Raw genomic sequence first — 17,500 nt, 5'->3', positions numbered from 1 at the left:
GATTCGTTCGACTAAAATTCTTCATTGCGGTGTCCCCAGCATGGCCACAATTAAATGACTGAGACAAGTAAGATAAAAAAAGATACAAAGGTATACGAAGTGTTTCCACACAGATTCCGTCTGCCAAATTCACAAGACATTGGTCGACTTTGGGCCACAGTAGAAGACGCTTGCACAAGGTGCCACATTGAGATTGAACACTATACTACATTTTCAAATTGAACCCTCTTAACTACACAACTATGTCTGCGCAATATATTCTTTTATTCTTTTACTGGTTTCAGTCATTTAACTGCGGCCATGCTGGAGCACCGCCTTTAGTCGAGCAAGCCGATCCCAGGATTTATTCTTTGTAAGCCTAGTACTTATTCTATCGGTTTCTTTTGTCGAACCGCTAAGTTACTGGGACGTAAACACACCACATATTGGATAACATTGTCCAAATTGGGGGGACAAACACAGACACACAAATATATATACACACACGCATACACACACATATATTATATATATACGACGGGCTTCTTTCAGTTTCCGTCTTCCAAATCCACTAACAAGGCGTTGGTCGGCCCAAGGCTATAGTAGAAGACACTTGCCCAAGTAGGACTGAACCCGGAACCATGTGGTTGATAAACAAGCGACTTACCACACAGCCACTTCTTCGCATATATATAAAATATATTTCGTCTTGACTCTATAAAGAAAATTGCCTAATCTTATTTTCAAATGTTGATTATTTTAAAGCAGTATAATACGATTTCAAGAAGCAGGCATACATATGTCTTGGAACACACTCTAAACTAATAAAATCTCAGGAAATCTATATAACATATTTATAAAAATTTATTTCGATAAATGCTTGAGGATTTTACAGATAATTCCGTAGTTGTAACTCACTGGGTTCAAAAGTTTAGTTTTGATGATTTTCACCGTCGCGATAATTTAAGTAAAACAACTTGAAGAATTGTAGTTTGATGTGAGATCAATAAACTTGGTCACGTAGATGACTAATCAGTTCAAAATACAATACAAAGGAAATAAATGAGATGTATCAAGGGTTCAAAGAAGTTAGCCAGAAAATGGTTAATTGGAAGGTTAAACTACATCGGAAGTGCTTCAAGGATAGCTTAAATAATATAAAGCTGCCTTTCTCCCCTACATGCTGTTCTCAAATCTTTAGAAATATATATATAATTATAGCAATCTTTATGTGCTATTTAATATGAATGTATTGTAAGAATGCCGTAATACTGAGTATTAAATTTTGGAGAGTGGAGGCGCGTGGCTTAGTGATTAGGGTGTTGAACTCATGATCGTAAGGTTGTGGTTTCGATTCCTGGACCGGGCGATGCGTTGTGTTCTTGAGCAGAACACTTCATTTTCACGTTGCTCCAGTCCACTCAGCTGGCAAAAATGAGTAAACCTGAGACGGACCGGCGTCCCGTCCAGAAGGGGAATTTCTACACCACTGAAACCGGGAAACCGGCCCTTATGAGCCTGGCATGTCTCGAGAAGGAACATTTATTATTATTATTATTTTTAATTTTGGAGAGCATATTGTACAGACGTTTAGTGCTTAAAAGTACAGAAATATCGGTAGCAGACAAAAGTTGTCTAGCATTGGTGGCAAAACTGCTAGATCACGTGATTTCTGAGTGTTTGTGCTTCATCAGCAGGAGATATCTATTACCACCGTAGCTTCCATTGATAAATAGAAAAATAGTGACTAATCAGGCACTGGTGTTGCAATTAGCAGTATTACAGTGTTTTTACAGTGTTTTTACAGTACATCCACATAAAACAGGATATAAAAATTTCTATTCAGTATCAACACTGCTTCCGTTACGAATAAAACATATAACTATGAATAGTCAAGTGAATCGATCTATAACAGTGTATCCTAAAAAATATAATTTGCCACTGTATTCAAGTAAACTTCTTGAAAAAAATAAATAGTTATTGTATATAGCGATCAGTGTATCATGCATATTGTATACACACTGTCGACCGGCTAGTTGCTGCAATATTTCTTCTAAGATAATATCTCCTATGAACTCGCCGTGTTAAAAGCACAATGAATATCAAAATGAGACGAAAAATTGTCTCAGTAGCGGCCTGCGAGAGTACCAGATGCATTTTGGCCTTCAAGAGAGAGTACCAGATGCATTTTGGCCTTCAAGACAAATACTGCAGTGACTGGCCTATTGTATTGTATTGGCATCCTTTCTGTCTCGGGAGACAATGGAGTTGCGCATGAAGTAGTCTAGTCCGGCTTTTATATTTCATGTCCTGATACATTTCCTGCTGTGGCTGTGTAGTCCTATCCTGGACAAACACTCCCTCTGGCAGGTACCGCAAATGTAGCGAAGACTGTTCCTGGCTGGTTGTAGTGCCATAGTCTCTTGTTTACGCCTCTTCCATTCTTTCCATTTCTCCTCTCTCTCTTTGTCACTCCTTTGTATTCCCTCTTTTACGGTACATCGCCATTCTCCATTGGCCTATTAACATTATGTATACATTAAATATGTTGCATAAGTGGCCATCTTAATTAAATACTGCCTCAATTAAATATACTGGACTTTTATTCCGCCGGGAAGCTGTTCGTAGCATTAGTGGACTATTTTATTCACTTTCTATATCAGAAACGACTAATTTTCGTCCGTGCATGTGGCTGGCTGCGAGTAGGCGCCTTTAAAAAGGTTCTAAAAGTCCGCACTCCAATGGCCATTCATGACCGAAAGGGGTCTTTACCCTTTTTTAAACCCTAACACAGCAAGTCTACAGGAGTTGTTATTTCAGAACAAATACTATAATAGCTAGTTTATCGAGCGTGTTTATGCATTAAGTATGATACACAAATGGGTATCTTAATTAAATACTGCTGGAACTGCGTATACGGAATTTTTAAAACCCAATGTATCTGCAATCAAATGATTTCCAGCTATATTCTTCACATCTCTTCATATTCAGACATATCATATTCAAACATATCTAAGATTACATTATCCCATGTGTCCTTCATATTTTTAAGACAGTAAAGTGGGATTTGCTTGCTATTTCTAGTTGGTCAAATGATCATATAGACGCACCAACTGAGGCTCGTAGAGATTCATTAAATGTCTTTCTGTATGGTAATTAACCATCCTTGTAAGGTATTCTTTATTATATTTGTTAATAAGGCGGCGAGCTATCAGTATCCTTAGCATGCCGGACGAAATGTTTAGCAACATTTCTTCAGGTTTTACGTTCTGAGTTCATATGCTGCCGAGGTCGACTTTGCCTTTCATCTTCTCGGGGCCGATAAAATAAGTACCAGTCAAATATTGGGGTCAATGTAATCGACTACTCCCCCTTCCAGAAAGTGGGCGTATGGGTACCCATAATAGAAGGGATTATCCTGTTGGTTAACGGATTCAATGATGTTATATTATTTACGTTAGGCAATAAACAGATCATATTACAGATTTGTTCACCTTTTTTCTTCACCTAAGCAATTACACAGAATGTTAGAAAGTTAATGCTATATTAGTTAATTAATAATAAATAATTTTGATTAAAGAATGTCAGGGGATTACTTCATTGAAGTGAAGTAATTCGATATCAGTTCCGGATAGCTAGATTTTTAGATTTCTTAGCTTTCTTCCTAGAACAATAAGAAAGTATTGCTGCTAAGAAAATGGACAAGAAGGCGAGTAAGTCAATGGTTCCCAAAAGAGAGAAGAAGCGAATCCTAAATTTATCGATGTCATAAGTTTTACAGTAACCCCTTCCTCCATCACATGGCAGATGATTCCATTTGGTGCAGGTATTGTCAACAATGAGACCAAACAATGGCGGACCCGGAAAAAAGCCTGTAATGAAAAACGGAAAAAATGGAATTAGATAGGGTATGTATGTATATAAGTACACACATACAATACACACACATATATACATACTGAGAGAGAGAGAGAGAGAGAGATACAAAAGCACTGATACAGATTTAGTATATATATGCACGTATACATACGTATACTTAAACATATACATCTGTATTCGTAGGTTTACATATGCATACACACATACGCACATGCTTAAACATGTATGTATGTATATATATATATATATATATATATATATATATATATATAGATGTATATATTTATATATCCTTGGCACGCTCTCTTACTTCTCCCCTCCTTAATTCCTTCTTTCTCTCTCTTCTCCCCCTCTTTGCTGCCTTTGTCCCTCTTTTTCTCTCTCTCTCTTTGATTCCTTTGCTCCTTTTTTCTCTCTCTTCTCTTCTCACGTGACCGCCGGTCAACTAGCCTTTCGGCTTCTGAGCACCGCCACGCAACATCGATTTCTTCGTCTGCCGTAAGGCATTATTTTCCAAATACGCCAGCTAAGCTAAGTTGAACTGTCTAAAGTCGAAAGACACCTGTTGTTTTTGTTCTGTTATTATTATTATTGTTTTTTTTTGTATTTATATTCGTGTGGCATCATCCGTTTTTCTGTCCTTGTTTCGTATACTTTCGATCATTTTATCCAAGAAATCTAATGCCCGTAGCTTAGTTTTTCCTTGGGGCTGGCCGGATCGGAGCGATCTCAAGATTAATCAGCCGAAATTGCGTGGATGACCCGGTTCTTGATTGAAGATTAGAGGCTTCGAATGACCAGTCCGTTTTTTTTGTATCGTCTATTTGAATGTTTTGCGTTCTTGTCCCATTTAGTATTTTTATATATATATTATATATATATATATATATATATATATATATATATATATATAGAAGGAGCTTCTACAGGACTAGAACTGTTTCATTCAAGAGAAATCTTCAGAATGAAACAGTTCTAGTCCTGTAGAAGCTCCTTCTATATAATAAATTAATTTTACTCTGCTATGTATTGAGTACCTTATTTACTGTGGTTAACCCCGAATCAACCCGGGACCTACATATATATATATATATATATATATGTGTGTGTGTGTGTGTGTGTGTGTGTGTGTGTGTGTGTGTATGTATGTATGTATGTATGTATGTATATATACACTAGCTGACGTAGCCGGTAATTCCCGGGAAAGCGGGGCTTATCCCTTGGTTCCATTCTCATAATTGTCTTGCTAATCCAGTAACAACAATACAAAGTATGTAGTTCTTAAAACGGTTTTTGTGCACTTACAGAGAATACCAAACTGTCTTGTTTTTAGGAATTTCCAATAAGTTATGAATACTTAGATTATGAAGTCAGTTATGTAATAACATGAAATTAGTTACCCGATAGTAAGAATTCAAATAAAGTAGCACCGAAAAGAGCTTTAATGAATTCCCAGAATATATAAAACATGGGTGGAAATACTAATAAGTTATGTATACTAAAATCGTGAAGTATGTTACGAAATAACAGACTAATCAGATATGAGATAACAATTCAAAATAAATAACTATGAAAAGGGCTTTTGTTCGTTCCCAGAGAATATTACCCTCAGGGGCGCTAGTGTTGGTATATTCGTGAATAAGTCACTGACCGAAATAAGTGGATCTATTGTTTAGGAAAATACTATTTACTTGTTTAAGGGTTGTACTGGATAAATTGCGAAAATAACTCTAACAGTTCAAATACTAAGAAATAATCATATTCAATTTCATTTTTACCAGATAATTTAGGAAAATGAATAGGTTATTTCCCTTGGTTTTTAAAATAAAATATACTAGATATATACAAGGATCCCTTCAGAGGCCCTATTATCGATTTTTCTCAACTATCTGAGTAAGCCATGAGGTTTCCAGACTTGAATTCTACTCACGTGTCAAGTTTTATCAAAATCGATAAAACAATGTAGGAGGAGTTAGCTAACAACTCCACAAACACATCCACAAACAGAATTTCCCACATATGTAGTAGATTACATGTATGCGTGTGTAATTTATGACTTATGCATACACACGCACATAAGCACATATTGTTCTTTTTGTTGAAATTAAAACTGAGGTTGAGAGTTTCTTTCTTTGTTTCAGTTTTAATAATAAACCATATCCTCTACAACATGTATTGAGCACTCCTTTCCCATTCGTCCAACATTAAGGACGTAGGACGTATGTATCTATCTGTCTCTCTGTCTGAGTATATGTATAAATGTAAGTATGTTCGTATGTATGCATACAACGGTATTTGTTCGGCGAGCTGGCAGAAACGTTAGCACGCCGGGCGAAATGCTTTGCCGTTACGTCTGCCGTTACGTTCTGAGTTCAAATTCCGCCGAGGTCGACTTTGCCTTTCATCCTTTCGGGGTCGATAAATTAAGTACCAGTTACGCACTGGGGTCGATGTAATCGACTTAATCCGTTTTTCTGTCCTTGTTTGTCCCCTCTGTGTTTAGCCCCTTGTGGGTAGTAAAGAAATAGGTATTTGTTCGGTCAATTTGCAAAGCAGCTGCGAATTACTCTTCTTAGGTTTAAGGTTATAAATAAACAAAAGTCACTTAAGTAAGACAAGGCAAAGAGGAGACAAAGAAACAAAGACTACATGGAGTCAGATAAATGGAAGGACGAGACTAAAAAGGTGTAGGAATATAAAGCGATAAAACAATAATCAAAGAAGTGTACATTTGAAATAAATACGTCAAAGGCGTATTAAGTGATGGTATCTCGCAAAATGTACGATATAGAATTTAAGACGGCTGTTAAGATGACAGGTCTAAGACAGGCAAAAAAGTGGAGAATGGAATACAATAACTGGAATACAATAAGTCTGGAGCACAGAGCGGCGAACTGGGAAATGTAGGAAGGGTGAAGTGAGGGAGAGAGAAGAAGAAGAAGAAGAAGAAGAAGAAGAAGAAGAGAGAAGAAGAAAAAAAAAGAAAAGAAAGAAGAGAAGAAAAAAAGAAGAAAGAAAAAGAAAGAAGTAAAAAGAAAGAAGAAAAAAAGAAAGAAGAAGAAAAAAAGAAAGAAAAAGAAAAAAAGAAAGAAGAAAAAGAAGAAAAAAGATGAAAAAAAAGAAGAAGAAGAGGAAAAGAATGATCAAGGAGCAACAAAGGGATGGAGAGAACTAGCGAAGAATGGAGAGAAGAATAGTTCGAAAGTTATGATACCGATATGTACCCATACGTGTATGTATAGTGAAATATATGCAAAATTTTATGCTGACATTAAATAGTATCTTTTCAATCATGGGTAAAATGCGGCCGGCGGAACTTTCTGAACGACAGGCTTACGAGAAATTACCCTGTATATTTTAGTAGTGGAGAGCCCTTATGATGATCCATGTCTCATGTGACCCCCCTTCTCGAAAAAGGCTTTCTATGCCTGATTTATTTCGTATCAAGGAATTTATAATACAAAGTGTGCACCAATCATAAGTGCAATATGATACATCATGCTAGGAATGTAGATGTTATATATATATATATATATATATATATATATACACACACACACATATATATATATATATATATATATATATACTATATATATATTATATATATATATATTTATTTTATAGAAGGAGCTTCTACAGGACTAGAACTTCCTGATGATTTCTTTTGAATGAAACAGTTCTAGTCCTGTAGAAGCTCCTTCTATAAAATAAATTAATTTACTCTGCTATGTATTGAGTACCTTATTTACTGTGGTTAACCCCGACTCAACCCGGGACCTACATATATATATATATATAATATATATATATATATATATATATAGGTGAGAATGTTGGTTAAATTATATATATATATAATAGAAATATTATTATTTCTAAGTCTCTCTAAGGAGACTACGGCAGCAGTACTGGATATTAACAGTTATCGCCAAGCTAATATGGCAGTCCATAAATATAGGACGAAAGCTGCCGTTGATTATATATATATATATATATATATATATATATATACGTATATACGTTCGCATGTATAAAAAAAAATAAACGCGCATATCCACGCACCCACAATATACACAAGCGCTTATAACGTTACACATATGCAGATGATACTCACAACAGTGTGACTTTCGAACATGCAGAGGGAACAGAAACTAATAAAACCTCATATATGTTTTTAGCTGTGTGTTTAAGAAGTTTGCTTCTCAACCATGTGAAGTGTGGTCCAGACTTCCAACATTGAAACCTCGGCAAGTGTCTTTTACTAAAGTCCCGGCTGTGAAATTTTTTTTCCCCCACGAGAGTTCCGGATCCCAGAAATGGACTCATTTGCATACAGCCAATCAGAGCTCACCTTGAATTTGTTGTCAAGTTAAAAAACACGCTCAACCAAGTAAACAAGACGAAGAACGATGTTGTAAGTCGACCGATCGCCAAGTCATGCCTGATTTTAGGAGACAAGTAATTAAAGAGATTTGCATCTATACCTATTATCGGATTTTGCTAGGGCCCCTTATGGTAAAGATGTGGATGGGGAAAATGTGGGTAGAGGGTGATGTACTAGCAACCTTATCCCCTTTACTGTTTTACAAAGTAAACAACAACACAAACAATTACGCAGGGGCAGCCATGGTTGAAATATGAACGAGAACAACAAGCATTATTAAGAGAGAAAAGAAGCATGGTCATTCCTTACCCAAGTGACCTTACCTTATCGCCCATCACTTGTTATGTGCTCATGAATTAGTTTGATAGTTGAGCTCTGATTGGTTGTATGCAAATGAGTACATGATTGGGGTCCGGAACTCTCGTGGGAAAAAAATTTTCGCGTCCCGGTACGACCAAAGCCTTGTGAATGAATTATACGCATCGTTTAATGAACACAGTTCATATATTTACAATCTACTAATAGTTTCATTTAAGGAAAACGACATATTGCATGAAACTATTAGTAACTTATAAAAATATATACTGTGTTCATTAAACAATATTTATCTTTCACCTGATGGAGTACAACGCGTCGCCCCATTCAGGAATCGAAACCACAATCTTACGATCATGAGTGTCTGTGTGTGTATTTACTCTTACTCTTTTACTCTTTTACTTGTGTCAGTCATTTGACTGCGGCCATGCTGGAGCACCGCCTTTAGTCGAGCAAATCGACCCCGGGACTTATTCTTTTGTAAGCCCAGTACTTACTCTATCGGTCTCTTTTGCCGAACCGCTAGGTGACGGGGACGTAAACACACCAGCATCGGTTGTCAAGCAATGCTAGGGGAACAAACACACTCACATAAACACACACACGCATATATATATACATATATACGACAGGCTTCTTTCAGTTTCCGTCTACCAATTCCACTCACAAGGCATTGGTCGGCCCGAGGCTATAGCAGAAGACACTTGCCCAAGATTCCACGCAGTGGGACTGAACCCAGAACCATGTGGTTGGTAGGCAAGCTACTTACCACACAGCCACTCCTGCGCCTATATATATTGTACATGTATATTTATGTGTACGTGTTACATGTGTGTGTGTGTGTATGTGCTTCCTTGTGTTTACATGACGGGGTCGTTATAAACAAGCGTCACTGTCAAACAAGCAGAGCCCTTCGTTTCTAGTCTCCCGGCCATGGAGAAATATTACCTTGTTTGGAAAGAGGTGTGGGTTGACGTCAGGAAAGGCATCCGACCTTGGAAAATCTGACTTTAAGAATTCCATCTAACCGATGGAAACGGAGGAAAAGTGGTGACTAAAGCAATGAGGAAGATGACGATAGTGAAGACGACGACGACGACGATGATGATGATGCTGCATTATTATACATGCCTACACAATTATACATAAACTAATAATAAATATGTGTAGGCGCGTGGCTTAGTGGTTAGGGTATCAGCATCATGATCGTAAGATTGTAGTTTCGATTCCTGGACCGGGCGACGCGTTGCGTTCTTGAGCAAAACACTTAATTTCACATTGCTCCAGTCCACTCAGCTGGCAAAAATGAGCAACGCTGCGATGGACTGGCGTCCCGTCCAGCTGGGGAACACATACGCCACTGAAACCGGGAAAACGGGCTCATGAGCCTGGCTGGGCTTTAAAAAGGGCGCATTTATTTGGTGGAGGCGCAATGGCCCAGTGGTTAGGGCAGCTGTCTCGCGGTTTCGATTCCCAGACCGGGCGTTGTGTGTGTTCATTGAGCGAAAACACCTAAAGCTCCACGAGGCTCCGGCAGGGGGGGGGTGACCCCCTGTTGTACTCTATCGCCCCAACTTTCTCTCACTCTTTCTTCCTGTTTCTTGGGTAACTCTGCGATGGACCGGCGTCCCGTCCAGCTGGGGGAGGGGGGAGAACACATATACCATAGAAACCGGAAAACCGGGCCCATGAGCATGGCTAGGCTTGAAAAGGGCGCATAAATAAATAAAAATAAATAAATATAGCAACAAAGAATGTAAAATACTTACCGAAAACTGAACACATAAATGTAGTGACTGCTATGGCCATCGATTTATCTGAATCCAAAACACTCCTGGAAAGTGAGTTTTGAAAATGAATTTATTTGTAAAAACACAAAATACACTAACTCATAATTGCATAGCGGCGTTGAAGACACGATTTAGCCATCCGGAAACACACAAAGACCGTTTACATAACTAAAGCATTTATTCTGTGTAATAAGGTATCAATAAATTCGTCGCTCTAAACTGCGATCTGGTTACTGCGACGAAACCTTTGACACCTTTTTACAAACAAAATATCTAAGTGAAGTTAACGGTATTTGCGTATTTTTAAATGGCTAACTTGTGTCTTCCGCGCTGCGAACGTTTTTGTTTCAAAACAAGATGGCAGACCAAAACACTTGCCATGCAAGTACGTCTCTGTAATACAAATGTATTTTTAACAAGGAAACAAAATGGAATTTTCGGGGTAACATTGGTGCATGGATTTCAAATCTGTGTACAGAATTTTATTTTTATCACATCCAGATTTTGTGAAATTAAATTCGACATTTTTTGTTAATTTTTTCCTGTAAAGGTGCAAGCATAGCTGTGTGGTAAGGAGCTTGCTTCTGCTCATGCGTTGGTCAGTATTTTTCTTTGCACTGCTAGGAGTCACGATGCTGTACACTAACGTCGTGAATTATTGAACAAGTGAAGCACAACTACATGGTAAGACGTTTGTTTTTTTGGGGGGTGGGGGTGGGGGTGGATTCAGTGGGGGTTTGTTGCTCGTGTTTATTTATTTTGTCGACCCAGAAATCTCCACTGAGTTCCGGGCATTTGTCTGCCTGAAGTTGTGTTTAGAGTCTCACTTAGCAGTGAGAAGTGTGTTTTGGTGGTGGTGGTGGTGGTAGGGCGTATCCCTACTCCAATAATTGCGAACATTGTGTTTTTTTTTTGTTTTTATCCATTTTTGGTGAAATTGTTGTGTGACTGCTTTGTGCCCTGGATTTCCAAGTGGATTACCGAGTTGGCCAGGAGTACCAAGACAGCCACAAGAATAGTTTTCTGTGTTTTTGAATTGTTTTTTCTTTTCTTCTTCCTTCCTTCATTTTTGATTTTTGAACTCTTTAAACTTTTGTTTTTCTGTGAACTTTTTCCCCAAAATACATGACAAAAAAGATGAACAACACTGCGTTGGAGTGGTAGATTATCCTACTCAAACATTGGATGAAAGACTTTGAAGAGAGGACGGTGGTGTTGAGGACTTACACCATTGCCTTCTTTAAAAAGATACAAATTGAAAGGGTTGGTAGAGTATCTGCTATCTATAAAATTTCTTGCCAGTGGTGTCATGTATGTAACGGTGTGGTTGCTATTTAACACCCCTGAGGAGGCTTGCAAATTTGCGAGCTAGCCCTTAGAGGGCAAAGAGATTTTGTTTCTTCCCAAGTATTGTGGGAAGAAGTTGACAAAAGCTTGGGTCTGCGGGTTGCCACCTGGGATAGAACCCGAGTGTATATAAGAAACTATTCGCCGGGGTCTGGGTAGCAGCGGATCCAAGCTGCTTAATGTTAAAATATTGCCGGTGGCTGATTGGGTAGGGTTAAAAGCTGTTTTGATCCTGTGGATCTAATCAGTTAAGAATCTGGTCTTTCCAGATTTACAGTATTAACAGGGAACAACTCGCTATACACTATCTTTCTTAGACAGTTTTAAGAAGCTACCCATGGTGAACCTACAGGGACAGCATTAGGCACCCGAAATTTACAGTGCGCAGTACAAAGCTATGTTAACAGATTGGTTGAATGGTAAAATAAAGTTGTATTATTTGCGGTCGGCATGATTTGGCATGAACATACGAATCAGTTATTTAGTATAACAAATAGAGCTGGTTTTACGAAGGAAAAAAAATCCAAGATCAACTGCTAAAGGCACACAAGTTACTAAGGTGGCGATGATCATTGTGGGATTTGAACTTAAATGCAAAGAACTGTAGCAAATAACGTTGGGCATCTGATCCGACATTCTTACACTTTTGCCTTGGATTGCTTACATTTTTAACAACTGCAAAAAGTCGAAAAGCAAAGTTAACCCCGAGCGGTGTTTGAACTTAGAACGGAGAGAATCGGAACGAACCCCGAAGCATTCTATTAAACGCTCTAACAACCTTTTAGGCGTCTTGCAATGTGGATTTCTGAACATCAAGAGAAATTTGGTTGACAGATCTGAATTTAGCATCACCAATTTTGTAGGAGGTGATAATTCCGATGTTTGCAACAGAAAAAAATTGTAATGTGTTATTTAATGATATCTATCTATCTATCTATCTATCTATCTAATGTAATGCGGCTATATTTATACATTCTTAGGTAATACTGTAGGCTTAACAAAGGGTGTTCGACATTCTTGAGTTAGGGGTTATATAACTCGCACGCACACACACACACACACACACACACACACACACACACATACAACGCGCTTCTCTCTCTCCACACGTACATATAAACACGTTTATTTCTAACTGAAATAATTCTATCCAATATTGTAATTAATACTAAAACTGACACCGGATGATAAATATCGGATATCTTAAGTGCTTCGATTACACACGCTTGTTTTCGTTGTTGCTGATGTTCAATCTAAGAAGTGAACTGTCCTATTCGAGTTGACCTTTGCCAACCGCGTTCCAACCGCGAGCATCTCATCTTTATTTCTAGAATTACACCTCAAATTTATTTTGTTTTTAAAGTTTTAATTCGGTATAGCGTGATATGAGGTCTCGCTACTATTTCTAATAGGTCGAGTGATCACGTTGGCGCTTCCCGGTTGCACGCTTGTCCCTTAAGTGAACCTGTTATATTGAAATCGTGACGCATGACCTATTTTGCGTATACAAATATTTAGAGCAAACTCGATAAATATACTTTAGTGGCTGTGTCATTAGAACAGAAGACAACGTAGTATGGCGCTACAGGACAGCGTAATGCTGACAGCTCAAATCCCATAACATTCGAGGTCAAAATTGCTTTTTATGCTTTCTGACTCAACAAATATATCCCTGGCGCAAAATAGTGGATTGGCGGAATTGTTTGAGAGTTGTACAAGGTGTCTAACAATATTTGTTTCGGCGCTTTGTGTTCTGAGTTCAAGTTATACCATGGTAGACTTCTTAATTCGTTGTTTGGCTTGATACAGTCACCAAGGCTCTAGCCAACTTCGCTTTGTTGTAAGCATTCGGGTTAGGTCGAAGATAAACTTTCTCCCTTCATGCTACAATTCTCAGGGGCTCTGAAAAGTATAGGGTCATGAGAATTAATATTTTTTTTTTCTTTTAGGCGAACCTATAAATAACTTACTTAATATGGAATAAAACATATCTTGTTGCAATGATTTACAGTATTAACAGGGAACAACTCGCTATACACTATCTTTCTTAGACAGTTTGAGGAAGCTACCCATGGTGAACCTACAAAATCACTGTAAACTTTTTTGTGAACACATACATACACACATCTACATGTATGTATGTATGTATGTATGTATCTATCACACACACACACACACACGCACACATATGTATGTAGGTTTTTTTCTTCGAAGAAAGATACTTCTTATCAAAGGCTGTTTCACCGTAAAGATATTTAAGTTGGAGTGATCTTCGTCTCAGTACTTTTTTGGCCGCTTCATGTATCTGATAGAAGTCATTACGGGCTATTTTTTCGATCTTTTCGGTTTGAACGGCAGTTTTTAACATAATTCCTAAGTAACTAAAGAATTTTAAACTTCGTATACTGGTAGAATGTGTTTATAAAACATCTTTTTCTCTTGGCTTTATTGAGAAAATTCTATAGTTTGTAAGATATTTGTTTGTTTTTTTTCTTCAATTTCTGCAGTTTCAACCAATCACTGACGTCTATTGAGGTAAAAAAAAACATTCTGTGCCGTATGAATATGACCCTCGTTTAAGAAACAGATTGGGCTTATTTACATTTGTGAAAAAAAAAAGATACCCTTCCCCACCCCTAACTAACCCTAACTCTAAAACAGATTGAAATGCAATAGATCGATACTAGGGTCATAATTATGGGTGACAATTTCATATGACACCGCTAGAAAAAACTGCCGTTCAAACCGAAAAGATCCTATTTTTTTTATAGCATCTTAGCTTAGATGTAAGACCTGTGTACAATGAGAAGAGTACTCAAGTTTTCTTGTGGAGGCGCAATGGCCCAGTGGTTAGGGCAGTGGACTCGCGGTCATAGGATCGCGCTTTCGATTCCCAGACCGGGCGTTGTGAGTGTTTATTGAGCGAAAACACCTAAAGCTCCACGAGGCTCCGGCAGGGGATGGTGGTGATCCCTGCTGTACTCTTTCACCACAACTTTCTCTCACTCTTACTTCCTGTTTCTGTGTACCTGTATTTCAAAGGAACGGCCTTGTCACTCTCTGTGTCACGCTGGAATATCCCCGAGAACTACGTTAAGGGTACACGTGTCTGTGGAGTGCTCGGCCACTTACACGTTAATTCACGAGCAGGCTGTTCCGTTGATTCGGATCAACCGGAACCCTCATCGTCGTAACCGACGGAGTGCTTAAGAAAAAAAACAAAAACTCACGTCTTCTTAAACAGCTTACTAGATCAGTAGTGCTATTTGCATTGGTGGTGCTGTTATTAGTTTCAGCTTTGATCGTGTTAGCGAAATTCCACGTATTTTGTAAAAGTCGGTCTAAATAATGCTACGTTTGTAAGTAAAAGGTGTTTCTCTTATTTATAATTGATGAAATAAACCAGTTATTGATTTAGGTTAGAGGAATCGGTGTTATTGAAGAAAGAAATATTCAAAAATAAATTTTTAACGGTTCTCTACGTCTGACGTTGATGGCACCATGTTGTATGTGTGTGTGAGTGTGTGCTATGCACAACACAGTGTGAATCAAGAGAACTTAAATAAATTTGAGCATTACAAAGCCTAGCTGTGAGTAAAATAAGAAGAATGTGAAAATATCTCTTATACGCTTACAACAGCGGAGGAAACAGATAGAAAGTCTCTCAAAATTCCAGTGGTTTTCAACCAGGGTTCCGCGGAACCTTAGGGTTCTGCCAGTACAGTCCAGGGGTTCCGCAAGAAGTTACAAAACTGCTAAAATCGGCAGTAATTTTTAATTCTCCTGTTTAGATATGTTTGCAGAAGACTATTAAATTATTGCACAGGGGTTCCTCGAGCCAGTGGAATGTTTCCTTGGGGTTCCGCCCCAGCAAAAAGGTTGAAAAGCACTGCTATAGACCGTCACTGTTCAAGTTGCCATGCAGTGTGATCGTAACCGGAACCAGGAGGGTGGCGAAGAGAACTTCTTAATCCTCCACTTACTTTTTGTTTGCCTCTACGCCGCCTGTCATAACTACTCCACAACATCACTCACAATTCTATCTGCTTTGACATATGATATAAAAAAAAAGGGAGAAAACAAGGAAGCAACATACCTCATTAAGATGATTATATGCGGACTGGTTGTTATACCTATTAATATTGAATGTATTGAGTTGAATATTGTTAAGTATAAACCGGCCTTACAGTTAGTTGGGCATGCACCAAAATGAGCTGTTTTATTTCCACCAATGCACGAGCAGTTGGAATATTGCTGAAAAGAAGACATATTGTTTAATAATGTAAAGCATATGTTTGAGGTGTATTGATTAATGATGCAAGTAAAAATAAACGGATAAAAGTTGATAAAAGCAAAATTACTGAACATAGTGAAAACCCAGAATAACTTTCAACAGAATATATATTTCTTAATTGCCCAACAGGGGGCTAAACATAGAGAGGACAGACAAGAACAGACAAGGGGATTAAGTCGATTATATCGACTCCAGTGATTTACTGGTACTTATTTAATCGACCCCGAAAGGATGAAAGGCAAAGTCGACCTCGGCGAAATTTGAACTCAAAACGTAACGGCAGACGAAATAGCTATTTCCTTACTACCCACAAGGGGCTAATCACAGAGGAGACAAACAAGGATAGACAGACGACGGATTAAGTCGATTATATCGACCCCCAGTACGTTACTGGCACTTAATTTATCGCACCCGAAAGGATGAAAGGCAAAGTCGACCTCGGAGGAATTTGAACTCAGAACGTAGCGGCAGACGAAATAGCTATTTCCTTACTACCCACAAGGGGCTAAACACAGAGGAGACAAACAAGGACAGAGAGACGACGGATTAATTCGATTATATCGACCCCAGTGCGTTACTGGTACTTAATTTATCAACCCCGAAAGCATGAAAGGCAAAGTCGACCCTCGCGGAATTTGAACTCACAACGTAACGGCAGACGAAATACCTATGTCTTTACTACCCCCAAGGGGCTAAACACAGAGAAGACAAACAAGGACAGACAAACGGATTAAGTCGATTACATCGACCCCAGTGCGTAACTGGTACTTAATCTATCGACCCCGAAAGGATGAAAGGCAAAGTCACCTCGGCGGAATTTGAACTCAGAACGTATCGGCAGACGAAATACGGCTACGCATTTCGCCCGATGTGCTAACGATTCTACCTGCTCATTGCCTTAAACTTGGGCTACTTAGAGCTATTTCTCGAAGAGAGGATGAGAGCAGCAAAACATTTCAGCTGATTCAATCTAAGCCATCTTCAGTACTTATAGATATCATATGAACTTACAGATATTAAGTGAATCTATAGATTTTATATGAACATTAGTGCTATGTTTTCTCACGCTGACTATCTTACAATACAACAACAAATCTCATAAGTTTGATGTGCTGTACTACTGTATATGATATTATTAGGGATAAGTCTTCAACACACGGCTTTACGTTTTTTTCTCTATCACTGGCAGAGTTTATAAGTGACATCCTATTTGAAGGATGGTATATAAGAAAAACAGAAAACTGTGTGGACTTACAAAAGTCTGCATATCAAGGTATTGACAAGCAGCATGGCATGCGGATCTGTAGTTTCGACCATCTTCACCACAAAGTAAACTGTACTCATCTTCTGAGCATTCACAACCCAAGCAGTAATGCTGCGGGTTATATCCGATCTCGTTAACTGCAAGGTCTCTTCTAAATATGCGAAATGTCAAATTTAAAGAAGAATATAGGAATCGAAATTACATACACAAAAGACATAAATGGTCATAATGTTTATCATAATAGT

The 17,500-nt window shown here is 38.2% G+C and overlaps 1 protein-coding gene across 1 annotated transcript in view; it reads right to left on the bottom strand.

Moving 5' to 3' along the window:
- Nucleotides 1-2,354: 2,354 nt before the first annotated feature.
- LOC115210778 (solute carrier organic anion transporter family member 2A1-like) overlaps nucleotides 2,355-17,500 on the bottom strand; it is a 54,748-nt gene continuing 39,602 nt past the window's right edge. Inside the window, exons 9-12 of the mRNA XM_029779500.2 lie at nucleotides 17,247-17,406; nucleotides 15,794-15,951; nucleotides 10,330-10,394; nucleotides 2,355-3,851 (exon numbers count right to left, since the gene is read on the bottom strand). Coding sequence (XP_029635360.1) covers nucleotides 3,601-3,851; nucleotides 10,330-10,394; nucleotides 15,794-15,951; nucleotides 17,247-17,406 — 634 coding nt within the window. The 3' untranslated portion in view covers nucleotides 2,355-3,600. The remainder of the gene's footprint in view (nucleotides 3,852-10,329; nucleotides 10,395-15,793; nucleotides 15,952-17,246; nucleotides 17,407-17,500) is intronic.

This window comes from Octopus sinensis, linkage group LG4 (genome assembly GCF_006345805.1).
Source record: "Octopus sinensis linkage group LG4, ASM634580v1, whole genome shotgun sequence".
Lineage (NCBI taxonomy): Eukaryota > Metazoa > Mollusca > Cephalopoda > Octopoda > Octopodidae > Octopus > Octopus sinensis.
This window is presented reverse-complemented; position numbering and strand designations above follow the sequence as displayed.